The 13,283-nt window shown below is 56.0% G+C and overlaps 1 protein-coding gene across 1 annotated transcript; it reads right to left on the reverse strand.

Annotated features, from left to right (window-relative positions):
- Positions 1-3,335, reverse strand: BDP55DRAFT_656763 (uncharacterized protein). The gene is made up of 2 exons (XM_060574387.1): positions 2,947-3,335; positions 1-2,893 (listed from the first exon to the last, which is right to left on the reverse strand). Exons 1-2 carry the CDS (start codon positions 3,187-3,189, stop codon positions 302-304), a joined length of 2,835 nt encoding a protein of 944 aa, XP_060432373.1. The 5' UTR covers positions 3,190-3,335; the 3' UTR covers positions 1-301.
- Between the last annotated feature and the right edge of the window lie 9,948 nt (positions 3,336-13,283).

Genomic DNA, 13,283 nt, shown 5'->3' on the forward strand with positions numbered 1-13,283 from the left:
GTAAGCAATAGATAAGCAACAGTGCGCCAGTATGGGACGTCTATTAGGTGGCTGGGATCTACTACTAGACTTCGTCGATTGGCTAGGGCGTTGCCAATGGTAATGGCTAGGCATGTCAGCGGCGCGGAATCCTGGCCCCCTCCCCCTTCCGGAGCGGATGCAACGACCCAGACACTCTGCTCTTTCAGAGTAGCGACTTTGGTCGCGCTGACTCAAATCTACTTTGTAAGGGCAAAGTTTCAAGCTCCCTTGCATTACTCTCAAATCTACCACAGAACAAATTACCACAGAATCCTCCATGTCAATACTTTGGCGGCTCAAGAAGGATGCGCTCGCTCTTGGCCCTAGGCAATGTCCATCCTTGACTCCACTGCTCGTCGTCAACCACACTGACCGTAACCTTTTCCTCGTTTTGGGAGGGCAACTTTCGCCAGAGAAGTGTAGGGCCTATGACACTTTTCATCATAGTGATGACCCTGTGTTCCTGCGTTTCGGGAATAAACTCAACCCGAAAGTATTTTTCGAAAGGTATCTTGGCCACGTGGCCCACGAAGTCCGCCATCGTTGAGATTGTGTTCCCGTCTACTCCGACGATGAAAGCTCCGTTTTTCAACTCGAACATATCGGCCTGGCCTCCTTTCATAAAAGCTGTGGTGTATACCTGAGAATGAACAGGACGACCGGACATGCGTGTAGCAAGAGGAGGCTTCTGCAACCAGCTGCCGCAGAAACTAACTACCGTGTCGATGGTGACATCTTGGAGAGAGAGTGTGGGTACTTCAACTTCGATCTCTTCGCCATTGCGGAATAGCAAGATGCTCAGAACGGGCTTCAAGTAATGGAAGCCAACTTCTGAAACTGTGCTGACCCGGAGCCCTTCGACCTTGAGAATGATGTCTCCATGGCGTAGCGGGTGCTTGATCATGCTAGACGACAGCAAGGGGCTTTCGATTGGTACCTTCCCAACACACAACACATGTTTGTGTGTGATGGCTTCTCCCCACTTCCGGTCCAGTCCTTGCAGGAAAGCATCAGCTAGCAACATACGATGAACGTCAAAGTCCCGGAACATGAGTTTCCCCACTTGGCCACTTCGAACATACTCGATCATGCTCCGTATTAAGGCTGACGGAATTATGGCACAAGATGGGAGCATCAGACCAGCAACAGTGCCATCCTGGTTTAACAGGATACCCTCAGTCTGGTAGGTTTTGGGAGGGATACGAAGATGACAGGTCGTGCAGGAGAAGGCGGTGAACGGTGACGTGTCATCGTGGAAGCGATATGCCGAGTCTTCATCAATATTCTCAACTTGCGTCTCGTTGATGATGTTGCCAGAGAGACCGAAAGGGGCATGATATACAGTATCTCCTTGTCGAAGCGGGTTGTCGGTAAGAGTAGGGTCGGACATAAAAGCGTTTGCAATTCCGACTGGGTCGAACTTCAGCACAGCTAAGTCTAGTGCCGGGTGCAAGAAACCAACGCTAGCCGAGATATTGATTCTGCCATTGATCGTGATTGTGACCTCATCGAACATACTGAACGTCCCACGACGCACCACAGCGAGCCCCTGTTTGACGTCGCACACCAGGCCGAAACCAAGATGGTTGTTGTCGCAGTTGCCATCAGAAAAGATATTCCTATTCGCCCTAAAAGAAAACGTGGCACGGAAGATCTCCTTGACGCCGGTATTGGGTTTGTCGTTGTCTGGTAGCAACGGCTGCGGCACACTTGCTTCACAATTTTGTAGGTGAGAGAGCGGTCGCTGAATGATTGTTGGGCGTGTCATTGATGTTATCACCCAAGGGCCACCCTGCTGAGGGTGCCTCCTCATCTCAAACCATGGCTTGTCCATTATGGTGAGTTGGTATCCGGTGCGGGGTGTCGACAAGCTGTGGCTACAGATGTTTTTAAAGCAGATGGTGATAAAGCGGTGCTTATGATTCGCCTCGAATACAGTAGCCATCGCCTCCGAGCTCGAAAAAGCTGTGCCCTGGATAGATTCGATCAGGCTTGGCCCAACAAAAGGAGGCTGAAAAGTTGCGGATGATATCACCCCCTTCACAGGAATGTTGAATTCAAAGGCGGTGAGCAAATCCATGTTGAAAAAAACCGTCCCTTGCCGTGCAATCAAGTGATGGGGTGTGAGATTGTGGAGATCTTCAATGCAACACTCAACGTCATTTGAGCTGCTTCCATTCCATAATGTCAATCCGACTTTTTCGTTGATATGAGCGTCCATATACAGATCCACCTGGAGTAGACTTGTAACAAGCTTGTCGTCGAGTTGGAGAAGAATGTGTCCTGGTTTAACTTTCCCATCAGCTGGCCCTTGAGGTAGAACCACCTTTGCACAAACCAGGTACTCCACCCCTTCATCTTCAAAGCGAGACAACCACTCCTGGCCAAGCTGGAGTCTATCACACTCATAAAGTGGCTTGAGTTCCCACTTGACCTGAAGAGTTCCTCGGTTGACAGGCGCGTCATCCTGAAGACGCTCAAGGGCTTTCCGCGGTAAATCAACTGGCAATAGATTGATGACAGTGCCCTCAAAGCCGATCATGATCCCAAGACCGTTGCCCTGGATGTTGATGGCCGAGCAGCCAATAGAGCCTCCTTCGCAATTCATCGCGGCCGTCATCAGCTCCGTGTTGCATTCGTCGAAGTCCCATTCGCGGACATTAGAGTTGGTGCGGGAGATATAACCCTGCCCAATATTGCTCTCTTGACCTCCAGGGTTACTGACGGTGCAGATCTTGCACCCTTGGTAGGCTTGCTCAGGGTGTAGATTAATGCCCTCCGGAAGGTCTTCGGGTATTTGTCCATTCTTGGTAAGCAGCTTGACAAAGGTGAAGTCGTGGACCGGATCACTGTATAATCGCTCGATACGATACTGCATCGGGAGTTTAGCAGCTTCGCTCATTAGTCTTGGAAGTAGTGACTAACCTCCTTTGTTCCAAACACGGCATGACCCAAGGAAGGGCCGTTACCTATGACGCGGCTGCACGTAAGAACAATGCCGCGCGATGCATCAACAAGTGTGCCAGTGCCTTGACTGATTGAAGCCCCGATGGACACAAACGAATCAGGATTAGAGACATGGATGATACAGGTGGCCGCGCGTGCCTTTGCCTGTGCTTTCGACCAACTCTCATTTCTCTCAAGAGAACGAATCACCAGGTTTGACATAATGAATCGGTAAGCAAGAATTTGGAAAAGTGATTGTTTTGCAGGTGAAACGCTCGATGGCAGCTGTCGGGGGCGTCGTTAAATGCTGGTCTGAAGGCTGGAGCCCTTATATACTGGGATACAACATACCAAATTGGAGCTCGTCGCGTCAACATTGGGTTTTGTGCTGGCCTTGTAGGTGTTCAGCGGCATCTGTATTTGACCTACTTAGGTAGATGACGTCACCCCTTTATTCAGATGGAATCTGCACCACGTTCTGTGATTGAGTGCAGGCCAACGTCCCACTTTCGATCGCATACATAGCCTTCAAAAACTGTTTGACTTGTCCTTGAACTTGGTATCTTCCCACGTTCAATGCACTCGACCTACCCTTGTAACCCAGGTGAAGCGAGACCGCGTATGACCTGATCCGACCTTGACTCCCTCCATCTCAACTACGACATGGTATATAGGCCTGTATCACACTCTATCTACCTACACCTACAAGCTACTTCAAGCACATCCTCCCCTCTATAACTGTAAGGTTAGCTAGCTTGCATGGGCTCCGCTTCTGCACTTAAGCCTACCCGCATAGGCTCCGCTTCTGCACTTAAACCTACCCGCATGGGCTCCGCTTCTGCACTTAAGCCTACCCGCATGGGCTCCGCTTCTGCACTTAAGCCTACCCGCATGGGTTCCGCTTCTGCACTTAAGCCTACCCGCATGGGCTCCGCTTCTGCACTTAAGCTAGCTTGCATGGGCTCCGCTTCTCCTTTGACCTAGCTATGCCGGTCGCCTAGGTATACACTCTGTACACACCCAGCGGAAGTCCTTTTAGACTACCCCATCAAGCCGAATGTCTATCTCGATGTGGATAGTTTGTTACGACAGATTGTAGACGGCGATGAAGCCTCAGGGCATTATACGTTGCAACATAGTCTGTCTCGCCGTCTTACTGAGGCATGCATGAAATGCAGCACTCAACGAAACCCCATCAATCTGTCGAAGATAACTTGCATTGATCGCAGTAGTCAGGGCTTTGATTACATGCTAGGTGACTGTCATATCCGTATCTTTACTGAACCCTACGTTGCCTGCTTCTAGCCGTCTCTTATGCCCATTCAGCAGAGTGGTTGACCGTGCCGTAAGTGGGGGAAGAGTTATTCCTTAGATGGACCTGAGGTATCTTTGGTCAGTATAGCCCTCGAAATGTTTTCTCTAGATCCTCTCACCTTTTCGATCTGAATACCACTGTTATTCGAACTCACCCTCCCCAAACGCAGGGCGTCAAACAATGCGTTATTCGCCTGATCACTCCCCTCTCTTAGACGTAGCCAGATTCCTCCGGCATCCTCCATTGCCTTTAGAATCTGAAGAGCTTTGGGAAAGCTCTGGGCAATCTTTTCGCATCCGTCATCCAGCGACGAGACCTGATGCCCGAGCCGCCCGCAAAGAACCACGGCCTCAGTATCGTGACGCAATACTGAGACGAATGCTAGAATCCCGACGAATAGTTGGGAGGTTGTCCAACCAATAAATGCATGATATCGTTTCACTTGTGACGCAATATAGGCCTGTTGAAGTTCGTTCCGGCGCGTCTTGACTCTGCCGGTAAAGGATTCCATAGACAGATTACTCAACTCCGTTTCGGTCAAGCCTAACGATTTCGGTGGTTGAAGCGCCCCTAAGACCTCGTGGAGATTGATCGGAAACTCGCTATTTTGTGAGAACGGATCCTTCTTGCAGAGATGATTTCTTACCTCTTGTTGGATGCTTGGATCTTAGAGATACTTTCCAAATACCCCCTGGTGGGTGTCAGCTTCCAAGGCTACATTGAAGATGGGAACCTTACATCATATCGTCTCTGTCGGACTTTGCAGACAGCGTCTCCTCCCATAATGGTGAGAGGAAAGTCGTCCAGATAACGCATATTGCCAACAGCACGGCGAGAGGAAATGCAAACGCCCATACTAAAGGATACCCCACAACTTCCCTCTCGCCTAATTTTTCTTGGCATCTGCTGTTAGTGAATGAGTGAGCCTACCACCAAATTACTAACAGCCGAAAACTCTTCACCTCCCCTTGCCGGAGCCCGCATCCGCGATGGCCTCACAGCCGCCGTCGGGCACCGGACTGATGTCGGCCGACCAAGCCGACCCCGAATCAGGCTCCGGGACACCTCCGGAGCCGAACCCCACCTCAAGAGCTAAGCGACGCCGCGACGCCGAGGCACAGCCGACCCGGCCCAGCCTAACGGGAAGCCAGCTTGATGCCACCACCGACGCCCCTACCTCGGCCGAGGGGCCCGCAGCCTCTACCGCATCTGCTCCGAGCGGATCTGCCACAGGGTCCGTCTTGACAGCCCTTGCAGAAGAAGCTAGACAGTACGAGGCACGGAAAGACGTCTTTCTGACCATTGCACGGTCCGTCGACAGCGTTGTCGCCAGCTTTGACGGTTCTAGAAAGCAGATCGCGAAAGAAGCCACTGCCTATGTCATTCAAACCCTCAAGAGACTGATCAATCACGAGACAAGCCCAATAGCGGCCCGGAGTTGGGCGGCTGTCGTCGCACCGATGGCGGGCAACACCACTGCGGCGACCCGGAGCGGCCAGAGCTGCCAGAGCTCTGCCCGCCCGAAGGCCACACTCCCCGCCGAGGATCAGCCGCAGGCGCAGCCGAAGGAGGACCTCCGCATCTTTGCCCGCGTCCCGGAAGAAAGCTTAGCGGCCGCTCGGAAGATCGCACCGTTCGCCGTACGACAGATCGTCTGTAAGGCCGTTGGCCTGGGGCTAGCGGACCTTCCCCACGTCTACCATATCAGCACAGGTTACTCTCTGAAGCCGCGAAACAAGCAAATACAGGAAAGACTACTTGCAAGTAAGGCAAAGCTGGCGGAATGCCTCGGCGCCCACCAGGTCGAGACGCCTATCAAGTGGTACACTTACGTTGTGCCGCGATGCCCAACAAAACTACACAGCATTGGCGGGGACGTCCTGGACCCAGCCACACTCGTTGAAGATGAGGTCTTCGCACAGACAGGACAGAAGCCTGTCCTTGCTCGACCGTCCCGCCTTGGGCCCAACCCAGTCACGAACGAAATATCTTGGCTCATATCATTCACATCAGAGGTCACGCCCTTCAGGCTCTTCAACCAAAGCGGCAGATCTCTGCCCGTCAAGAAACGAAGGACGCTCATCCGACACGACCCCGGCTGCCAGGGCTACCACTCCAACCGGTTCTGCGGACGACGACCGATCTGCAGCAACTGCGGAAGACCTTCCGATTCACACGAAACGGGACCCTGCATGGCCAGGCCCCAATGTGCCAACTGCTGCGGCCCCTTCCAAGCCAGCCACACAGACTGCCCAGCGAGGCCCTCGGCCGTAAACGGCGTCGTCTCCCTTCCCGGTCGAAAGGAGCGGGCTCGGATCCGGAAGGCCGGCCAGAAAGCATCGGACACTCTGTACAAGGCTACTCGATCCGACAGTAGCCAGGAGGCGGCAGGCGTCCCTACCTCCACCAGCCAGAACCAGCAACCCGGCGCCAAGCGCGCGCGCACGAGAACGCCCTCCGCAAGCTCGATCGTTTGCCTCGGTGACGGAAGCACTGACAGCAGCAGCATGGATGAAGACGAGGCGGACGAAGGCGAAGGCGAAGACTCCCCCGACAACACCTCCATCGACCGTCCCGTGCTACCCATGCCAAGCAGGAGCCAACGGGCAGCACAGAAGCCAAACTACAACGTCGCGAATGCCTACACCCACCTCGAACTCGACTCGGAGACGTAAGCCGAGAGCGGCGACCCCACGGATGCTACGCGTTGCGCAGGGCAACGTCGGAAAGATCTCCCCGGCGCACACGGCTTTCCTGCAGCTCTGCTGGGAGGCTCAGATAGATGTGGTCCTCGTCCAGGAACCCTGGACGGGCTGGAAGGACGGAAACGTGCAACTGAACACGCACCCGGGTTTCGACTCTTTCGTCCCGGTCGACTTCTGGGACAGCGAAGGAACCAGACCAAGAGTATTGACCTACACACGCAAAGGGATAGGGATGACGGTGGAGCAGCAGAGGCCTGTCCACACGAGAGACGTACTGTGGCTGGTGGTCGACAAAACGACGACTATCGTCAACGTGTACAGACAACCCCGCGACCCCCACAGCCGCACAACAGGGATACTGCTAGAACTCAAACCCCCGGAGCGAGCTTTGATCGCGGGTGACTTCAACGCGCATCACTACTCTTGGGAGCCCGGGACGAGGAACGGGAACCGGGGAGATGACATCGCAGGCTGGGCAGACGGCCACAATCTCTCTCTTATCAGCGAAGTTGGGGTGGCAACCCAGGATTGCGGACATGTCCTGGACCTGGCTTTCTCTAATATCCCTTTTGCGCACGCGCAGGTCAGCCCACAGTTACACCCGGGAGCTGACCACGAGGCCATCGTGGCCGTCATACCACTATTCAAACGCCCAGTGTCACAGGGAGAGGGCCACCCGCAGCCACGGCCACTGTCAGTGCCCGACTCGGCGCTGCCTCGGCTGAGAGACCTGATCGAAGGGGGGCTAGCTGCGATGCCCAATCTGGGGGATCAACCTACTCCGGCAGACCTGGACGGGCAGGCAAGTCACATCGTCGAGCTCTTCTCCCGAGCCATTGAGGCGGTCGGCAAGAAGAGAGGAAAACAGGGAAAGGCGCGGCTTGGTGGACGGAGGAATGCGCAGAGGCCCACAGAACTACCGTGCTGCCCGCAACCACAAGCCTGGGAGACGGAGCAGAACGCAATCCTTCTCCAATGGAAGACGGAAGGCATTCCTGAGCATGTGAGGAAGGCTAAGCGAGCATACTGGGCCGGAAAGATCGATGGAGTCGCTTCAGACCGGGACCTCTATCAGTCATGGGTTGGCGGAAGGCGAGCCACTGACCAGAGCACCCCCATTGATTGTGGACAACCAGACGATCGAGGATACTAACGAAAAGGCCAAGCGCTCCGGGAGCCCTTCTCGACAGGTTTAGTGCGGAAGATGACGCACCGGGTGACCCGTTTGACGTACCCGTCGTCCCAGGCGAGCGATTACTTGGCAGGACAATGTTAGCGGAGAAGAAGTGAAGACGGCCACCTTAACAAAGACAACGACCCCTGGTGTGGACGGCATCACAACACGCCTCCTCCAGGCATGCTGGGATGTCATCTCGGAACCGGTCAGGCAGCTATTCCAGTCCTGTATGCGGGCCGGCCACTTTCCTCTGCCCTTCCGCAGAGCTGAGGTGGTCATGATCCAGAAGGCCGGCAGGGATGCCTCCAAGCCCGGGTCCTGGCGGCCGATCGCGCTCCTCTCGTGCCTGGGCAAGGGACTAGAGCGACTGATAGCCAGAAGGATGGCGTCCCTGGCGATTGTCGAGCGCATCATCAGTCCGCAACAGATCGGGGCTCTACAAGGCAGGTCAGCCGTCGATCTGACGACCTGCCTCACCCACGACATCGAGATGGCCCTCCTAAAAGGACTCACGGCGACACTTCTGACTATGGACGTAAAAGGGGCGTTCGACTCCGTCCTTCGGAACCGGCTCGTCATTAGACTGCGTCAGCAGGGATGGCCACATGGCCTGACCAGACTGATCTTTAGCTTCTGCTGCAACCGCACCGCTAGAGTCCGACTGGAAGAAAGCACAACGGAGTACTTCCCGCTGTCATGCGGGCTGCCTCAGGGGTCACCACTATCTCCCATTGCCTTTCTGCTCTACATCGCAGAGATACTTGAAGACGACCCGAACGCGCGATTCGGGTACGCGGACGACATCGCCACTCTGGCCATCAGCCCCTCCCTGGAGAGCAACGTCGCAATACTCAACCGAAGCGCAGCCGGCATTCTCAGATGGGGCTTGGAGAACAAGGTCTCCTTTGACCCGAGCAAGTGCGAGGTCATCCACTTTACTAGGAAGCACGGCCAGCCAGCGGAGCTGCCAGAGGTCCGGGCGGGGGATTTGGTGGTCAAGGCCTCGACGAAACCTGTACGCTGGCTGGGTGTCTGGTTCGACAAGAGACTGTCCTTCCGGCACCATGTCGACGCAAAAGTAGCTGCAGCAAAGAGGGCAGCTCAACATCTGAGACAGCTTACGAACACAAAGAGGGGACTCCCAGCGGCCGCCGTGCGAAAAGCCGTCGTCTCCTGCGTACTGCCGATCGCGCTCTTCGGCGCCGAAACATGGTACGCAGGTATCACGAAGCCGGCTTCGAGACGCCAAGCGGAGACAGACACGAATCCGCCTCTCCAAGGAAGACCCGTCAACACAGGCCAAAAGGGGCTCGTGCAGAAGATCGACAGCGTCATTACAGCGGCAGCAAGGGCCGTTCTGCCTGTCTGGAGGACAACGCCAACCAGTAGCCTCCTCCGAGACGCCGGCTTACCGTCAGCCAAAGTCGCCTTAGAGGGCGTCCGCTTACGGGCCGCAGTCCGACTACAGAGGATTGATCGCCGACACCCGCTAGTCGCGCGGCTCTCCCAGCAGGGACAGCAACAGACGAGACTACAACGGACGGCTGAACTTCTGCCAAGATGCGGAAGACCAGCGTTCCTTCAATCACAGTACCTGCCAAGCTCACAGGATCAGATAGTAGTTCAATGCAAAGAAGAGGCTGCGAAAGCTTTCGAGCGCTGGCTAAAGACAGTACCGGAAAGCCATATGATCGTCTTCTCGGACGGCTCCAGGGCGACGAACGGAGCCGTGGGGTACGGCTTCGTCATCTACCGAGACTCCAAACGCATAGCACAAGGGTGCGGCCGACTCGGACTAGCAGAAGTGTTCGACGCCGAGGTCGAAGGGGCGCGAACCGGCCTCAGAAGGGCTCTGCTCACCAATCGCGGTCATCCAATCCACATATGTATCGACAACACCAGCGTTATACAAGGCATCCGCGGCAAGGCGCCGGACTCGTCACAAGACGCGTTCCTCGAAATCCAAGAAGCGGCCAGGATATTTGATATACGGACGCACTGGTCCCCGGGACACCAGGGCATCGAAGGAAACGAGGCCGCGGACCGGCTGGCCAAAGAAGGAACGACACTGCCGGCGCGGATGGGTCAAATGGCAACACTAGCGGGCATCAAGCGGCTTGCAAGGGAAAAATTACAAAGCCAGCACAGGAGATGGTGGTATAAAGAGCGAAGGCCGCGGTACGCGGACTTGGGGCTTGAGGCAGCTCTGTCCAGCCCTCCTGAACTGGCCTTGCCGCGGGCTACGTTACATCACCTGCTGGCGGCACGATCGGGTCACGGGGACTTCGAGCAATATCACCGACGTTTCAACCACGACGACGCTCTAATGATGTGCTCTTGTGGAGAGGCGAAAGACGTGGACCACCTGGTCTACTGTCGACTAACGCTGGCGAGGAGGCAACGGTGGCCGACCCTCCACTCTCGCAGTATGCCCGAGCCCATAGGCCCTATGGGATCTCTCGAGGCCTACTTCAAGAGATTAATCACCGACCCACGAGGCTTCGAGGCCTTTCTCCCGCGTGACCGGACTTCTTCCCAGTCATTCTTTCCCAAATCGTCCCTTGGAATCGGGAGGTTCTTTGTAGTCCGCACTCACATCTACGTAGGTGTGGATGCTGCTACCGCAGACAGATCTTCTGGAAGAAGTCCGTCACGCGGAGAAAGGCCTCGAAGCCTCGTGGGTCGGTGATTAATCTCTTGAAGTAGGCCTCGAGAGATCCATAGGGCCTATGGGCTCGGCATACTGCGAGAGTGGAGGGTCGGCCACCGTTGCCTCCTCGCCAGCGTTAGTCGACAGTAGACCAGGTGGTCCACGTCTTTCGCCTCTCCACAAGAGCACATCATTAGAGCGTCGTCGTGGTTGAAACGTCGGTGATATTGCTCGAAGTCCCCGTGACCCGATCGTGCCGCCAGCAGGTGATGTAACGTAGCCCGCGGCAAGGCCAGTTCAGGAGGGCTGGACAGAGCTGCCTCAAGCCCCAAGTCCGCGTACCGCGGCCTTCGCTCTTTATACCACCATCTCCTGTGCTGGCTTTGTAATTTTTCCCTTGCAAGCCGCTTGATGCCCGCTAGTGTTGCCATTTGACCCATCCGCGCCGGCAGTGTCGTTCCTTCTTTGGCCAGCCGGTCCGCGGCCTCGTTTCCTTCGATGCCCTGGTGTCCCGGGGACCAGTGCGTCCGTATATCAAATATCCTGGCCGCTTCTTGGATTTCGAGGAACGCGTCTTGTGACGAGTCCGGCGCCTTGCCGCGGATGCCTTGTATAACGCTGGTGTTGTCGATACATATGTGGATTGGATGACCGCGATTGGTGAGCAGAGCCCTTCTGAGGCCGGTTCGCGCCCCTTCGACCTCGGCGTCGAACACTTCTGCTAGTCCGAGTCGGCCGCACCCTTGTGCTATGCGTTTGGAGTCTCGGTAGATGACGAAGCCGTACCCCACGGCTCCGTTCGTCGCCCTGGAGCCGTCCGAGAAGACGATCATATGGCTTTCCGGTACTGTCTTTAGCCAGCGCTCGAAAGCTTTCGCAGCCTCTTCTTTGCATTGAACTACTATCTGATCCTGTGAGCTTGGCAGGTACTGTGATTGAAGGAACGCTGGTCTTCCGCATCTTGGCAGAAGTTCAGCCGTCCGTTGTAGTCTCGTCTGTTGCTGTCCCTGCTGGGAGAGCCGCGCGACTAGCGGGTGTCGGCGATCAATCCTCTGTAGTCGGACTGCGGCCCGTAAGCGGACGCCCTCTAAGGCGACTTTGGCTGACGGTAAGCCGGCGTCTCGGAGGAGGCTACTGGTTGGCGTTGTCCTCCAGACAGGCAGAACGGCCCTTGCTGCCGCTGTAATGACGCTGTCGATCTTCTGCACGAGCCCCTTTTGGCCTGTGTTGACGGGTCTTCCTTGGAGAGGCGGATTCGTGTCTGTCTCCGCTTGGCGTCTCGAAGCCGGCTTCGTGATACCTGCGTACCATGTTTCGGCGCCGAAGAGCGCGATCGGCAGTACGCAGGAGACGACGGCTTTTCGCACGGCGGCCGCTGGGAGTCCCCTCTTTGTGTTCGTAAGCTGTCTCAGATGTTGAGCTGCCCTCTTTGCTGCAGCTACTTTTGCGTCGACATGGTGCCGGAAGGACAGTCTCTTGTCGAACCAGACACCCAGCCAGCGTACAGGTTTCGTCGAGGCCTTGACCACCAAATCCCCCGCCCGGACCTCTGGCAGCTCCGCTGGCTGGCCGTGCTTCCTAGTAAAGTGGATGACCTCGCACTTGCTCGGGTCAAAGGAGACCTTGTTCTCCAAGCCCCATCTGAGAATGCCGGCTGCGCTTCGGTTGAGTATTGCGACGTTGCTCTCCAGGGAGGGGCTGATGGCCAGAGTGGCGATGTCGTCCGCGTACCCGAATCGCGCGTTCGGGTCGTCTTCAAGTATCTCTGCGATGTAGAGCAGAAAGGCAATGGGAGATAGTGGTGACCCCTGAGGCAGCCCGCATGACAGCGGGAAGTACTCCGTTGTGCTTTCTTCCAGTCGGACTCTAGCGGTGCGGTTGCAGCAGAAGCTAAAGATCAGTCTGGTCAGGCCATGTGGCCATCCCTGCTGACGCAGTCTAATGACGAGCCGGTTCCGAAGGACGGAGTCGAACGCCCCTTTTACGTCCATAGTCAGAAGTGTCGCCGTGAGTCCTTTTAGGAGGGCCATCTCGATGTCGTGGGTGAGGCAGGTCGTCAGATCGACGGCTGACCTGCCTGTAGAGCCCCGATCTGTTGCGGACTGATGATGCGCTCGACAATCGCCAGGGACGCCATCCTTCTGGCTATCAGTCGCTCTAGTCCCTTGCCCAGGCACGAGAGGAGCGCGATCGGCCGCCAGGACCCGGGCTTGGAGGCATCCCTGCCGGCCTTCTGGATCATGACCACCTCAGCTCTGCGGAAGGGCAGAGGAAAGTGGCCGGCCCGCATACAGGACTGGAATAGCTGCCTGACCGGTTCCGAGATGACATCCCAGCATGCCTGGAGGAGGCGTGTTGTGATGCCGTCCACACCAGGGGTCGTTGTCTTTGTTAAGGTGGCCGTCTTCACTTCTTCTCCGCTAACATTGTCCTGCCAAGTAATCGCTCGCCTCGGGACGACGGGTACGT

Source organism: Colletotrichum godetiae, assembly GCF_030913485.1.
Source record: "Colletotrichum godetiae strain CBS 193.32 chromosome Unknown BDP55scaffold_11, whole genome shotgun sequence".
In the NCBI taxonomy this organism is placed as follows: domain Eukaryota; kingdom Fungi; phylum Ascomycota; class Sordariomycetes; order Glomerellales; family Glomerellaceae; genus Colletotrichum; species Colletotrichum godetiae.